The sequence below is a fragment of the Homarus americanus genome, unplaced genomic scaffold, assembly GCF_018991925.1.
Source record: "Homarus americanus isolate GMGI-L3 unplaced genomic scaffold, GMGI_Hamer_2.0 scaffold23598, whole genome shotgun sequence".
Classification (NCBI taxonomy): Eukaryota; Metazoa; Arthropoda; class Malacostraca; order Decapoda; family Nephropidae; genus Homarus; species Homarus americanus.
Genome location: NW_024731054.1, coordinates 1,978,395 through 1,994,727, shown reverse-complemented (window position 1 = coordinate 1,994,727; position 16,333 = coordinate 1,978,395). Strand labels below are relative to the sequence as shown.

The window sequence follows — 16,333 nt, the reverse complement described above, 5'->3', positions numbered from 1 at the left end:
ATTATCGTACTCAAGGGATGAAGTTTTCGTACTCAAGGGGTTATGTCCTCGTACTCAAAGGGTTATATAATCGTACTCAAAGGGTTAAAGTTTAATAATTCTACTGGTCTGGGTTGTATGGCATTCGACCACTAGGCTGTAACCATCAGTATTGGGATTACCTGAAGATCAGACACCCCTTAGCTTATTTCACCTGAAGATTAACCACTCTTAACACTACCAGGCAGAGGTTAGGTTAGTTTTAGGGTTGGTAAATCTTCAGGGGGTTAGATTAGGTTCGTAAGTAGGTTTGTATTCGGGTTGTAAATGTTGAGGTGAAATAAGCTGGAGTGTTTAATAGCCATGTGATTTCAAAATTAGTTTCAACAGTGGAGAAACTATTTTTGTTGTTATTTAGCTATTTTAACTGTTGTTTTTTGTTGCTTGGTATGGAAATGGACCGAGAAACGTGTTTGATCGCCTCAGTGCTTGGGCTCCCTTCTAAACTGAATAAATCGTCTAGTATTAGCTAAGTAAGATATTAAAAGTGGCGCCCCCTGTAGTGAAGGGGTTAAAAACACACCACAAAAAGCTACTAAACTGAGTCCACTGGTGTGATTTATCCCGACAGTCTTGTTAAGTTAAAGTTCTGTGTGAAAAGGAAAAAAAATCTCATAATCGAGTCTTTTTTTTTTGTTAGTTGGATTTTGTCTCGTATTATAGTGGAATATATATATAGTTCGGTGGCTTGTTTGTCAGTGGGAGGTTTAAACTACGTGAAGATAGAGCCCCCAGCTTATTTCACCAGAGTAAACCAACACCTTAACGCTACGGGGGAGGGGGTGGGTCGGTTAGCGTTAGGGTGACTAATAAGGTGAAATAAGCTTAGGTGTCTATTTCAGGTGATCCGGATTTTCCTGTATTGTAAGTTTAATTTTTTCTGAAAGGTTCTGGGATTTTTTTTCTTCAGGGAAACTCTGTGCATCGTTCCTGACAGCATGGGAGGAAATGCCTGTGTGTCAGCGTGGCGGACACGTACTTAGACACGTCACTTGACTCCCATTTCCTATAGTATCGTAGTGTTATACTTGTTGTTTTAACTAACATGCGTGTCAAACATTAGTAGGTCTTCTCACAACCATTTCATACCATTGCGTTATGTTAATTGTGCTCGTTACCAGTTTCCTCCCCACACGTTCTCACCATTAAGTGTGTTTACGGGACCTCGTCAGGCCTGAAACTCTGGTGCGTAAGATATACAATATTAGTATTTCCGATCCCACTATCTTATTTATTCGGCCCTCTCCTTATCCTTCCATGCTTTTTTCCTCCTCCGTTTACCATTTCGTCTGTACATTTCCACACTCCTCCCCTTCCTCCGCCTCAGCGCTTCCCACGGTCTCTCGTCTCCAGCATTTTCTCCGCGACCAACATCGTGTTTTGCCCTGGTGGTCGTGGTGCCTCAAGGTGGCTGGGCTCGGCTGTCGACCTTGCCGGGGTTGAAGGACGGTCGGGCCACATACCTGTGTGGTAATTACTACTACTACTACTACTACACCTGAGCTCTCACTACCCCGCCCTCTTGTTACACTCTTCCCTCCTCATCTTGTCTCCCGCATGATTCTTGTCTCAACTATCTTTAGGGTGCGTTAATGAAGGAGAGGGTTAAGCCGAGGTGTCTATTCTTCAGGTGATCCGTTAAAGCCTGGTATGAAATGTTTTGGTGAAGGAATGTTCTGTGTCAGGTCTCAGAGGGTTTAAAGATATTTTTCGGGTCCTGGGTGAGCGGTCAGTAACCTTTAGTGATCCTCTTATTGTGAGGGATGATGTCAGTCACTGTAAAGGTCGGACAATACTGTGTTTACCTGAGATATTTAAAGACTTTTCTCCTTCGATATTTAAAGACTGTTTAACTTAGATGTTTAAAGACTGTGTTTACCTTAGATATTTAAAGACTGTGTTTACCTCGTGTTACATGACATTTATTGATTAAAGGATATTTTGGTAAAAACTGCCTTACATTAGCGAACATGGCAGCCTTAGTGTTGATTATATAGGTGTTAACAGGCGTTTGTTTGTGTATTTTGTACCTGTGAAGTCTGTAGTGAGGATGAGCTGTGATGTGGGACTTGCTTCGGTATGGTTGTCTTTACTTATTAACAATGTATGGTATTGTATATAAACCTACCAAGACTCAAATTCCGTATCGTGTTAGTTACCTCAGGTCCTGCATTGTGAGGTGTGGCGGCGGGATGATACGCTGTGGGTCGTGGGCTGGGCGTAGCTAGTGGAGGGATTTTGGCGAGTCACTTAATTCCGTGTACAGGAAACTACGTGTTTGATATACCCACGTTGGTGTTCAAGATGTTCTGGGACGGTAGTGTGTGTTAAGAATATTGGAACGTGAGTGTATCAGAAAAGGTAAGGGAAATGGTGGGAGGGTGTTGACCCAGGTGCTAGGACGGGTGACGTAAGTAACCTACACCCGTGGCCAGATTCTAAGAGCAATTCTTACTTATCGTTGTTTCTCGTATCTAAGGATCGACACGAAGCAGCTGCTAAAATAACGTAGAAATTTAATTACGACTCTACCGTAACTATTATGAAAGTCTTATGATTATTTATGGGGAAATACTCCCTAGGAATGCTTGAGGATGTGTGTCATGAGAAACGATAGATATAACTGAAGAATGGAAAGTATAAGAGAAATCATTAATGAAGAAGGAAGTAAGACAAAGAGGATGAGTCAGACATATGTTAAGTTTACGGACTAGTAACCTGTGGCAGGTTATTAGGTCAGATTTTTCTTGCTTGGGTAAGACATTTTTCACTCCCGTGTTGTGTTGACATTACCTTGATGGGTGGTGTGTACGGTGCAGGTTACGCTCGGTGGTGGTGCGAGTCGACCCTTATTGTTAGTATCTGGGGTCACCAGGTAACTTCAGGGCACGACTCCTGCCTTTGTGATTGTGTTTATTTATTGTGTCCATGTGTGACAGTGGGGTAGAGCCTCGTCTGGCAGCGGGGTCTGGTCATATTTGGCTGACAGGTACAGTACAACTATGTCTGGCAATGGGATGTTAAAGAAAAGGTGCAGCGCATCAGGTAACGCTATGCAGCAACTTACAGCTATGTCAGGCACCGGGGTGTTGGTCTGGGGCCAGGGACTCCTCCAACCGCCTTTGTTTCTGCTCATGAATTCCTAGAACTGCTTGTGTAAATATCAGTGACTCTCAAAAGGTGATGTAGCTGAAATTCGGGTTATCATTAGTTGTTGTAGGTGACTTGTGAGTTTTTAGAGCGTGTAGCTAATTGTACATCCGTTTGCACGGGCTTACAATGTAGAGCTCTGCTTGCTTGTGGTATCGATATTTTACTGTTGTAATTTATGTGAGTCATTGGTTATACTTTTTTAAAGAGCGTTCAATAAGTCTTGGGGTCTGCACTATACAGTGCTTATGGATTTATGTTGATGTTGCTTTGAAGTCCGAGTTTTGGCAGGGCATCATGGATTCACCTCCCCCCTCCCCTTTTATCCCCCGCGAACAGCTCCGCCCACTAGCTCATATGTTGGTAGTGGTGTGGTTATAAACATAACGGCAGTAGCACCACTGGGCTATTTGTCAGTTGCAGGAGGGGGAACAACAACAGAGTAATTGGTAGCAACACACAGACGTGAAGATCAGGTTTTGCGTTGGTGCGGACGGCGGTAGGAACAGTACCAGCAGCGGAGACAGGAGGGATAGCAGGCCTAAGCAGGGGATTAGTAGCACCAGCAGGAGGTGGGTGACAGCTACCTTGGGTAGAACACGGTAGTCTTCAGAGCAACAACAACATAATCTAGCATCGTCATCTCTACCCCGGTACGATGAGATAGCAATAACAGCAACTAGGCTACGGGAGCATGGTGATTTAAGATACTCCGTGCTAGTGATTGCAAGATTAGTACTGTAATTTGTTTTATCGTAATGAAATCATGCTGCTGCAAGAGCATGATATTTACGGTACAGTATCTGGAAGACAGACAGACACAGCCCTACCGTGAGATAGTAATAGGGTGTAGTGTGGTCAAAACAGCAGCTGGCCCTCACGGCGAAATTGGTGACATCCGTTTGGGATGATGTACTATTTCTAGGGATCTCCGCCGACCGCTCTTATACTTTTATTTATTTTTTTATCCCCCACTGAACGAAATTGTAAAGATGTATGGAAATAGATTCCATTAGTCTGTTAATCTTGTTAAACTAATGCCCGTCCGAGTCAAATGTCCAGAACATAACTTGTCTGAGGATCTTAAATGATTACGTATAATTTAAGTAAATGGTTAAGAGGTGCCTTATACCAGTAAGGTTTACCTTAATTAGGGGCTTCATATTTTGTGTAAAATAGTTACATATTCTAAATTTTGTCATTATGAACGGTATGTTGTGAAAATAACTATCGTTGTGAATGCAAGCGGAAGACACAATTAACTTTGAATTAAGTTCAGTTGAGCGTCGGTCACACTCTGGTGGGTCACGTAGACGGATTTTGGCTGGAAAATTGGCCAAGATTACACCTCACTGGGAATGATTGCTTGGAGGTAATCTTTTTGTCTGGCCTCCTTGTATAGAATTGTGCACCTTTCTTCACGTTTATTCTTTTATTACAATTGACTTTACTTATGATTGTGCTTATTACCGTCTGCTGACCCATCGTTATCCAAAGTTAGTTGTGGTTTTGATGGGAAAAATAGTTAACAACAATCTAATCGTTAATTAATGTTACCTTTTGCAGGATCTGGTTAAAAGTTTATCTTGTGCACTAATATTTATGTTTTATATTAATAGACGTCCTGCACATATTTTCGTTCTTTTTTCTTCAATTTAATGCATAAATACTGTAAGGAGGTTTAAAAGTGAATTCTGACGTAGAAATATACCGTAACATAAATGTTTGTGGGGAAAATTCTTGATGCCAGACGGGTGGGTTCCAGGATGTAGAGCAAAGATTACTTATTATAGTCTTCGATGTAGAGCGAGGACTAGAGGAGGAAAGATAGTTCAGTTTATTCATACTGTACTTTCCTGCTGGTGAGGTACGGAAGTGAACTGCCTCCCGTCACATCGGTGTTAATAAGTAGTTGTGGTGACCCGCACCTCCACCACTCACGTACCGGAACCAAGAAAATGTGCCTGCAACTGTTGTTTCCCGTTTAAGATTTTTTTGGTGTGTTTTTGGTATTTTACCCTACAATTTCCTTCGTCTTCAAAGCTCCGCCCACTTTATGTAACCATTGTCGCTAGAGGTAGTGGGTCGCATCTGCAGGGCCACAGAGCTGGCCAGGGCCGCGTGGAAAGAACAATTTTTGAACTCCCTTTTTATCGAGATGGGACTCTTTAAGATCATAAGATTAGGCTATTTTGATTCATGTCTTCTCGGTAAAAGACTATTTACTCTGATCACCAAATGTAAACAGGAGACTCGAAGCAGCTGCCCTTTAAGTATGTTAACGTGATTCTGGGTAAGTTCATGTAACATTACTTCTGTATTACAGTAGTATTTTCGGGTGGGGGGCGAAAAAAAAGAACGGAAAGAAATTGAAAATATAGAAAAAAAAGGTTATACTGCTGGGTTGTTGAAATTGGATTTCAGTATTTTGGTCTTGTATTGTTTCTGCGGTGTATCTGTAACTCAAAACCACACATGTTGTTTCTTATCTGCCATGTGTTGCTGCAATAATAACCATTGTGTAGTAATTATCGAAGAAATAATGAATCAATCAGTACTAATAAAATAAGGTTCTTTTATTCTCACTGAAGGGACACAAAGAAAAAACTAAGTGTTAGATGTAGGTCAGTGTACAGAGGTGTGCGGTGCTCATCTCAAGGATTATGAGGCTTCATTTACATCTTTACTTGCTATTACTGTGCTAGTCATGGTCAATTTGCACCATAGTGCTAGTAAAGTCAATATAGTACTGTACTGTACAGAAAAGCATGTGTGTGTGTGTTCTGGGTTATTGGAATTATTAAAAAAAATTTTAATATAGTAATGTTATTCACATACTTGCTATGTGATTCTCCAAAGTTGTCTGTAATTTTAATTCCCAGCTATTCAGAGTAAACACATAATAACAGATTGATCTATATGTATTTATATTTCTCTGTGGTAAGGTGGTGTGTTAAAAGTGATGAGTGTAGACTAATGAACAAACCATAACAATGGGCAGATGACCCAATGTGGCTTTAGGAAATAAATTTTCTGGGAGTGCTGTTATAGTCAAGAGGACAATAGTGTGTAGTAAACTCACACTTGAAGAAAAGACAGACTTTGAACTATGGGTGCGTGAGGTGTGACAAGTGACTCGAGGCCGGGGTGCCAGAAGATGATGCCCAGCTGAGTGTGTGTGGGTTAGTAGTGATCAGCAGCAGTGTGGTGGACATGGTGGTAACCACAGTGGTGCTGATGCTGCACTGTAGGGTCACTGCCGCCCTCACCGTGGGTGTGGGCGGCCTCACGTGGCTCATCTGGGGTGCACTTCAATGTGCCCTCGCGCCCGCCCATGCCTTCGTTCTCCTCTCATCCTACCCAGGTGGGTCGCGTTGTCATTCATCCTTGCAGTAGTCGTGGTGGTGGTTCTTTCTGGTGGTGGGACTGGTAGTACTGTAGTACATTGATTAATAATGAACCAGACTCTAAACTTCACTGGGCTGTGTAATCTTCGATGCAGCGCCTTCCTCCTGTAGGTAAAGGTAAACGCTAATAAGGGTGAATCTTACTTGGTCGTGCTGGTACCAGTTGTAGTTATAATATATCCTGCAACACAAGGGGAGAAGACATTGGGGAGTACTACTGTACTGTAGTTGATGGTGATGAATGTGTCTGGTGAGGTAAGTGGCTCAGATAATGCCAGGTGTGATGATGGAGGGATCATCATTACATGAATGCTGCTTTGCTCACCGTCAAGGATTTCTGCACGAAATGAAAGTTGACAAAATTTGGACACAAACTATGTCAACTGTCCTGGCTAAGCATAGTCTTAAGATCAAATTTCTATGAATCATAATATAATTAAATTCGCCATTTCACCACTTACCACTTTACTAGCCATTCAGATGGTTGGTTCTGTACCATTATTTGTGTCTGTCATGCTGATGATATATTTAGTCAGGTATCATATGGAGTACAGTGTCTTTACTGGTTCAGTGAATACTGTACTCTACTGTACTGTACTCTACTCTACTGTACTGTACTCTACTCTACTGTACTGTATGTATAAACGCTTAATTGAATGTTTTTCCTAACATGGAAGCACAATAGGTTATACAGTACAATACTTGTGTTGTGATTTTTTAAGTTTGCTAACATATCAGTTAAACTGGTTCCTTGTTGTACAGTGTACAACAGAGAACCAGTTTGGTAATCAGTTGCTGGGGAAACTTTTTTGTGTATACTTCATTTACACATCCTGATAAAAATTTTCTTGCCTCTTGTAGTAACCAACAAAAAGGTTTAATTAAATGACTTGTTAATTAATATGAAAGACATAAGATACTTGTAGTTTGTCATTATTTATTAAAAATGCACACTAACTTTTCCTAAGTGAATAGCTAAGTACAGTACTGTAGTGTTTCCTTGCAAATTCACATAGTAAAGAATTTCTGCTACTATTGAATATACAGTATATTATAAATACGTGCAGTGTACAAATGTAGTAATGAGTATTGTAGTTTTTTCATCAATTCCAGCTTACACACGGCAGTTTGAGTTTGGGACCCTGTATATGTATGGGTATGAGACATCAGTGCTGCTGAATGAGCCCCAGCCACTGCCTGTCTCCACCACCAAGGATGTGGGCTTCAGGGTGGAACTAACGGCAGAGTTGACGCCAGTGTGGCAGCACCCTACTAATGCTCATGAACAAGTTCTGCAACTCACTGTAAGTGTTGCTCATCCTCAGTATGTACTGTACCTTGTTCTCTATTATTCGTTCTGAATACTTTAACTTGTTGTTCAAGGATGTATAATTTATCAAAATATAGTACTGTAACTTAGAAACTTTAAGAACATTAGACCCAGGTTAGGGATTTGTCAATGTATACTGTATGTTAATGGTAGTTACAGAAAGACGGTGATAGACTAAAGAAGGAAGTTCCTACAATTTCTTAAAGAAGTCAGATAAGAAGCTGAATAGTGTTGATAAAAATGAACACTATACCAGTAACTTAGATTTGAAGCATTGTGGAGACTGGTGAAGAATACATCACTAAAGACATCTTTTAGCATATGGTAAAGATGTGGCTATAGGGAGTCTGTATGACTGTCGGCAAGTACAGGGTATGTACTGGCTCCTGAATGTATCTGAACCTGCTCCAGTGCTGGTCAAGTCAAGTCTGGTCTTGAAAGAGCTCACACTCGGTGCTATCACAGCACGCTCTGGCAGGTTCCAAGAGTTCACAACTTTCATTCCGAAAAAGCTTGCCCTCACAGTTTTCTTTTTTGGAGTGAGTTGTGAACTCTTGGAACAACCTGCTAGAGAGTGTTGTGTGATGGTAAATGAGCACAAAAGTTATACACAGTGCAAGGTTTGTGGCTAGTCATTACTTTGTAATATCTGGGGGCAAAAAACTGTACTCAAAACATATAAATGGATAATTAATGAATACTGTATAGAAATATTTATTTGAAAATGTATTGTAGGAATTTATCTCCAGTACAGTATCTGACATCTAAAATATGGTAATGTACTGTACTCTTATGAGCAAAAGAGACCTACTGAAGGATTATGGCCTCAAGTTTCACATTTCTCTTTCAGGTGGTAACCCCTAAGCTTTCAGTTAAGGCTCGACAAGGACCATCCCCTGAGGGCTTTGCTCATAAGACATCAAAAGTGGAGAAATACTCTCTACATCCCCTCTTCATGCACTGGGACAATGGCCAGATTAAGAAAGTCTATCATATTGATGGAAGTGAATCATCTGTACTCAATTTTATGAAGGGCATATCTAGTTTGTTTCAGGTACTGTACATCAAGTAAAACATGTTTTTTGTTATGGTTGTAAAATATTTAGAAAGTAAGAGTTGTTAAATGCTATAAGTATGACTATATATGATACGGAACCAGTGAAATATTAAGTCATTGTTTTCTGTGGGGATAAATTGTATGAAACTGGAAGATAGAATTTGCACTGATGGGTCAGGCTCATCAGTAAGGTGAGAAATATGAAGGATTTAAACAAAATTGAAGATTTTAGTCCATTTTGTTTTAGAGTATTTATCAAATTATTGATAATTTATTAATACGCAGTACTGTGTACATGTATACACTATACAGTATTGTATTTAACAATTCAAATTATTTCTCTTTTGAGCATAATGGTTAAAATTTCTTAAATCACATGAAATCAAGACTGTTTACATATGCAAGTACAGTACAGCATAAGTAATACAGGGTACATAGTTATGGATATCTGATACTACTATATTGCAATTCCTTTCTTCCATGGTCAAGAAAACTTTAGTGAAACAGGATATGGGACCTATTTGACCAACAGTCATCTTGTTAGGTGTGTAAGTCTGTACCAGTCCTTAATACTCCTGAGTGTTCTTGTAAACTATTTGAGAGTTATTAGAAAAGCTGAGTGTGTTATCACCTGACAGAAACACATGTGGTGCATCTCACTGCTTGGTGGTGATGTTAGTCGAGTGATTGGGCTAGTAGACCATTAACTCTGCAGTTGTTGATTCTGTTTATTATTTTGCTTATACTAGTGTTATTACGTGTTTTTCTGACCATCCTGCATGAAGTTGAAAAAGGCTCGGGTGAAAAAAAGGCAAACTATTAACCCTCTTATGCCTGTGTTGAAGATCATAGGTTGTATCTTCACATGACTGGTGTGATGATGTGTGCATGACTTCCCTCAGTCTGACTTACCTCTCTGACTGTCCTCATAGTAAGCATTAGCTCTGCTGTAATGGGAGTCATTTGCTTCCTTAAAGATTCCATTGTTTATAGATAATATTGGTGGACAGAATTTTTTTTATCACCCTTGTGAGTTCACTGAATAGTGGTGAAAATCAAAATAAAAGACAGTACAGTACTATCACAACAGTACAGTAGTATATAGTTTCTTAGTTTGCTGTGAAAATTCAGTTTCATATTATAGCCATTGACGGTATCATAACTGCCCATAATTTCTTAATGCAAATAATTAATTAATGGGTGTACAGTACAATATATAAAAGACAAATTTTTACTTAAGAAATAGCTTGTATTATTTTTCCGAATGTCAAGCATAGTACCACACTAACCCATGTGTAACCTTTTAACAGCATCAAGTGAAAAATGTAAAGCAGGTGGAAGTAGATGCATCTGGAAAGTGTGAGGTGACTTACAAGTTGATTGACTCTACGCACGTAACAAAGTTGAAGAAGAACTGCAAAAATGTTGTTCCAGTCGAATATTTCAACCAGACAAACAAGGTACAGTAAAGTGAAAACAATATACCTGAATCCCTCTTAATAGGTTCGCTGGAAAATAGGGTTAATGGGACTACAAGAGGAGGGTGTTCTGGTGCTAGGCTGTGTGGCTTATTATAATTAAAAATTTGCTCACTACACAGGTTTTGGGGGCACAAGTTGACAGTCAGGTGACCACTTCTTATGTTCTGACCAATGATGAAAAAATTATTCGTAAAGCCACATCAATGGAGACACACTTCCTGAGGGTGGAGGCGCGTAAACAGTCGGGAGCTGAAGTAATGAGCAAACAGGTCCTGCAGCTTAAGGGTAAGTGCTTTTTTTTCTAAATGGACCTATATTAGGAACAACCTTCATTCTTTTTCCTCAATTCATGTCTTGATGAATTTTTTATTACGGTATCCCATTTGAATGTTGGTTGATTTGTGTTTCTCTATTTTTCTGCTTCCTTATTCAGTCTTCATTCTTTTGTCAGTCTTATCTTCAGTTGTCCTACACTTGTGTACTGTATTGATTTTTACTTATTGTTCAATATTATTATTTTTCTTCCATAGGTCGTGAAAAAGTTAATACTCTGAAGTACACGGGGAAAAATGTTGCAGAGGTTGTCAAGTCTATTTCCTCCAAGCTTAAAAAGGCCCTCATCACTGACCAATTGGCAACCAACCCTGACTCAAAAGAATGCATTGCATGCAAATCAGTGAGTTGATTCATCGACGAGTATTTTTACCTTTTGTTGCAGGTGGATTTTTATTATACATGACTTGTCCAAAGTGTTAGTGTACAGTACAGTACAGTACAGCACACTACAGTACAGTACTTACATTCATAACTTTATTTAATTTTTTTTTCAGATGTATATTATTTTTAATTGTAATTGAATGAAGTTGTGATCTCTACATCATACTGCAGTACTAGAATTCCTTTACTGTATACACTTATAAGTAATGCTTAATGTATAGTACTGTATACCCTACTGTATATGTACAATACAGTATTGTCACTGTAGTTCTACCCTCAGATATGAATAGGAGAAAAATTTACATGGCTGTGTAAACAGTCATTAAAGTTATTTGTTCAAACAGTGAACACATCCCTAGAGAATAATGTTGCTTATGTATATTAAAAAAGAAATGGCATATACATTCATCACATTTTATAGATGAAAATTTTATAAAAAAATTATTATTATTTTTTATTATGACTATTATAGATGTACAAAGAGATGACTTAGTGTGCAAAAATGGACAAAAGTAGTTTTTAGAAATTAATGCTGCTTTTCTTGATACAGCTGAAGGAACTTGTCAACAATTTCCGCAATACTCTGAGCTCCAAGAATTTGGGGTCCAAGGGCTCGGCTATTGCTTTCCTTCGTTTGTTAAAGAAAGTGAGAGAAAGTGACCAAGAAACTATCCAGGCTGTGTTGAAGGATAAGAAAAATTTCCCAATATTGTAAGTAATCTTTCTTAGTTGAGATAAGCATGTATGAAGAAGAAATTTTTAGAGATATTGGAATTTATGTAAAAATAGCAATCAAGCTTAGAATATGTAGTTATCTGGTGTAATTGGATATACAGTACAGTAATATGTGTGCTCCAAGTTCTATCTTATATATTTATTTTATATTTTTACACTTGAATGTAAATTTATTTCAGAGGAGAGTACATAAAGGGTGTATAAAGTCATTTAACCTGGATTTGCTATTTAGATATGACAAAAATTTTTATTGCTACTTAAGAAGGGAAGATATACAGTATTGGATATGGAGGAAAAATATGATATGTGCAGCAGTAAGGGGAAGAGCAAGACATATGTTACATCAGCATGAATGAAGGAGTGAAATTAAGTGGAGAGCGTCTGTTTGCCTGTGATTTTGACCACTGAATCCGAGGGAAAAGGCTTGAAAGAGTAAAAGAACCATAACCTGTTTCATGATGACATTGTTTTTATTGTGAATGGAGTAAGATTAAAGAGTCTTCAAGATAAATGTGCTATTGGTACTAGATCATTTATAGAATGTCTTGTAATTATATATTTTACTATATATAATTCTCAGGGCACAGTTACTGGACATTGCTGCAGCTGCCCAGACTGAGCCAGCACACAAAGCAGCCAAATCCGTGCTCAAATTCAATGGTCCAACTGGTTTACCTGAACGATACCTCCTGAGTCTCTCTCTGACGACTCATCCTCCAGAATTTATCATTAATGGTGAGTTCTCAAATATTTTTAATTCTTCCCTTGTACAACTACTGAATGTAGAGAAGTATGGTAATGGCCAAGACATTTGGAGAAGAAATATTATGGATCACGTGATGAAAAGAAGTACTATTGCACAAATGGCTTACAGCAATAATGGATAAATTTTCATGGCGTACTCATTATACAGTACATTGAATGTATAACTTGGACCTTTTGTTTTTGGTACAGATATAATGAAGCTTGTTAAAAAAGGCCACAAAAATGACAAGATGTTAGAGACACTGGTCCTTACTATAAGCTCATTGACTCACACCTTCTGCAAACTTCCCAGCAACTGTAAACAACCAGTAAGTATAATACAGTATCTACACTGCTTCATTATGATGTTTTTAATGTTTTGTCTGATGATGGGGGACTATTCACTGCTGCTAATGCTGTCTGTCCTATTACTGATTCGTTAAAAGTATCAGTTCTGTGTCGAGTTTAATATTTTGTCTCTTGGGTAGAGGTTATATACAGTACAACGTGTAGAATGTTGTCAGTGTGTTTGTTGATTGATTGTTTCCAAGCAGAAATATTTACAATGTTCCCATAGATTGTTTCAGAAGTGAGAAACTTCCTAGCTGAGAATCTGAGAAGCTGTGAAAATGAGCCATGTCAGTTGATGTACATCCGTGGGTTGAAGAATTTACGCATGGCGGACACGATGGATGTATTGCTTGAATTTGCTGAAGGTGTTGCTCGCAAGCCAGCTATCTATGCTGCCCGTGCTCTACAAACAATGCCTGATAGTTATATAACCAAAGAGGTAATAAATGTACTTAAAATAATTAATGATATCTTAATATAAAGGAGTTTAGTTTTACAGTACTAAATTTTTCTTTTCTTTTTTGGTAAACAATCCATTTGTTTTGCTCTGCTTGTCTCTCTTTCTTTTGTTAAGTTCATAGTTTTAATATTGAATTTTACTTCCGCTTTAGCTTGGATTTTTTCTTTAGTTACTCGGATGCAATAATGTACTACTGGTAAATTAAATTTATATAAGATGTAATTAACACTTTTCATTCATATGTATGTAAAATTCTGTGAGTAGAGAAAATAGTTTCTTGTCATAATGTGGTAAATTGTTGAAGATGACATTGATTTGTTCAGAATTACTGAAAAGTTATTTTCGCATTACATTTACAAAAAAATCAATCCGGGCACATCAGGCCTCTTCATCCAAACATCTCACATGTTGTGACAGCCAAATATTATTGCTTAATGTGATCTCCATTGTGATCTTGATCTTCATAGATGTGTAAGAGACTGGAGAGAATCTTCCTGGAGCTGCATCACCAGCATGACTCAAGCGTCAGAGCCATGGCAGCAGACATTGTTCTACGACACAAGCCCAGTGAGGAGTTTATACGGTTGATACTGAGGTTGATGGCCTTACAAGACACCAAAGAATTAAATACTTTACTGCTGGGTAGATTACGTGATTTAGCCACCACCGATAAATACATACAGCAGGTAAGTACAGTTTACTACTCGGATTTTATTTATTTATTTATTTTTATTTTTTGAAGCACAAGCAGTGTGCAAATTGAGCTTAATACAGTATGTAAATTTTGGGTAGTGATATGTACAGTTTACCTCTTGTGTTCTTCTCTTACATCTTGTGTATTGTCTACTTCTTGATTTCTTGTTGCCCAATTGAGATTTTGAGTTAGTAGCTATATAATCTATATTATTCGCCAGTACATGAGCCTCTTTATGGAACTGATTTAAACTTTTCATGGAGGCCTTTTATTGAAATGGAGTACTGTACTGTATTCATATTGTTTGTTTTCCAGATGCTGAAGAAACTGTTTCAAGATCCAAAATATAATAATTATCACATACTGGGTCAAGGTGGCCTCTCGTCGTCTTTCTCCCGGCTTCTCTACCAAGACAAAAGTGCCAACTCTTCCTTCAACAACATGCTGGAGATTAATGGAGGACTTCTCAAGAGATCTACAGTTGATGTTTTTGTAGAGAGCCAAGATGCTCAAATGAGATTACTTTCTGTGAGTTGAAATAATGATGATTTGACATAGTGTGTAATTCTTGACCTTAGTAACCATTAGATCCAGGGCCAAGAAAGATTATTTTTCAGGAGAAATATAAATTTTTTATCAAAAGTAAGACTGAACCTGTGAATGCATGATACTTTCAGCTTGTAATACTAGATTGTAAGGAAATGATGTCCTTATTGCCTTGATGTCTAGAATTGTGCTTTGTTGCCATCTTGCACATCAGTGATTTGATTGAAATAATGTAGTCCAACACGTTCCACTACATAACCTTATTGCTTGCATTTGTGTGTGACCTGATTGTCAAATTTACTTTGTCCACATGTCAGAGCCTATCAAACTGTAGTTACTTTTTTATGGTTGTGTGTGTCACATTCAAAGTACTGTACCTGTAATATAGTATTAAGTTTCAGTTGGCACTAATATATTCTGTAATTCTGTCCTTCAGTTTGGCATCTTTGCTGGTGGTCTTGCTGTGTTTGGTGGTGAAGGTGCTGTGGATGATGGAGAAGATGCCAATGCTGGTATTGAGATCACCCTCATGGATACCCAGCTGCGGCCATTTGTCTTCTTCACTGGACAGGGTGAACTGATGGGTCACGTGTGGTCCGGCACCGGCTCGGAGAGAACGACAGCTCTTCAGGTAGTTGAGTTTCAGTTTTCATATACTGTATACTTTAATCTCTAAAATTCAGAGCTGTAACTAAATTTTGTCACCAAAAGTATCAGCTAATGTTGAACTTTGTATCTTCATTATCATTACAGTAAAAAACATGAGTACCGGATCACACGAGTAAAGACATGTCTGAATAATAACACCAATGTTGGAAAAATAAAATATATATATATATTCTATATATTACTGGTCATTGTTATTGTTGTGGAGTGACACAGCGAGGACCAGGTGGTCCCACCAGTCCAGCCCCCATGACAACAACACGGCCATGCTGCAGTGCAAATGTGCCTGTTCTTGTGTGACTTATAATTAACATACATTGTGAGAACACTGCCCAAGCAAGTACAGTACATTCACTTTATCTCACACTGCACAAATCCATCATACATACATACATACATACATACGTACATACATACATTGAGACTTGGGAACCTTAAAAAAATCTTGGGGCTCTGAAAGCTAATAGATTCTATAACCTTAGCTACATCTATTAACCCACATTAAAACAACAACTGAATTTACTTAAAGTATACCATGAGTAGGATTATTTAACTTGAACTAATTTATTATGAGCATAAATAAGCCAAGCTGTGTGAGTGTAATATGCTGGTTGTTGTTTTGAACAGTTGTGCCTTCCAGGTGATATGGACACCCGAATACAGTACAGTAATGCATTCCATCTGAGTAACGATGTCGCCGTGGCCTAATTAGTCCGGTACTCGGGTTTTTTTTCTGTATATACTTTCACTGTTTAAATGTGAAATTTTTGTCTTATAGGGCTCACTACTCCTTCAAGACCACATGCAGGTTGTGCCACTGCAGAATGGATTTAATGCTGAACTCAGTCTGAATGGTGCCATCTCATACGACTTTGCTGGTCAGGTCCAAGTATCTCTGTGGAATCGAAATGCTCACAGCCTTGTGGAAGTAGGGTAAATATTTTGTTGTTTTCTCA

General features: G+C 38.5%; 1 protein-coding gene across 8 annotated transcripts in view; it reads left to right on the top strand.

The window, feature by feature from the left end:
- LOC121867484 (microsomal triglyceride transfer protein large subunit-like) overlaps positions 1-16,333 on the top strand; it is a 28,678-nt gene that overhangs the window by 11,502 nt on the left and 843 nt on the right. For 3 of the 8 annotated variants that reach the window (XM_042367426.1, XM_042367424.1, XM_042367423.1), the window contains exons 2-15: positions 6,135-6,553; positions 7,692-7,900; positions 8,777-8,980; positions 10,294-10,443; positions 10,584-10,749; positions 10,995-11,140; positions 11,732-11,892; positions 12,497-12,651; positions 12,871-12,989; positions 13,238-13,450; positions 13,939-14,157; positions 14,481-14,693; positions 15,148-15,342; positions 16,156-16,310. In XM_042367426.1, the coding sequence (XP_042223360.1) occupies positions 6,403-6,553; positions 7,692-7,900; positions 8,777-8,980; positions 10,294-10,443; positions 10,584-10,749; positions 10,995-11,140; positions 11,732-11,892; positions 12,497-12,651; positions 12,871-12,989; positions 13,238-13,450; positions 13,939-14,157; positions 14,481-14,693; positions 15,148-15,342; positions 16,156-16,310 (2,456 nt within the window). In that variant the 5' untranslated portion in view covers positions 6,135-6,402. The remainder of the gene's footprint in view (positions 1-6,134; positions 6,554-7,691; positions 7,901-8,776; positions 8,981-10,293; positions 10,444-10,583; positions 10,750-10,994; positions 11,141-11,731; positions 11,893-12,496; positions 12,652-12,870; positions 12,990-13,237; positions 13,451-13,938; positions 14,158-14,480; positions 14,694-15,147; positions 15,343-16,155; positions 16,311-16,333) is intronic. The other 5 variants (XM_042367430.1, XM_042367428.1, XM_042367429.1 and 2 more) reach the window with 3 other exon arrangements.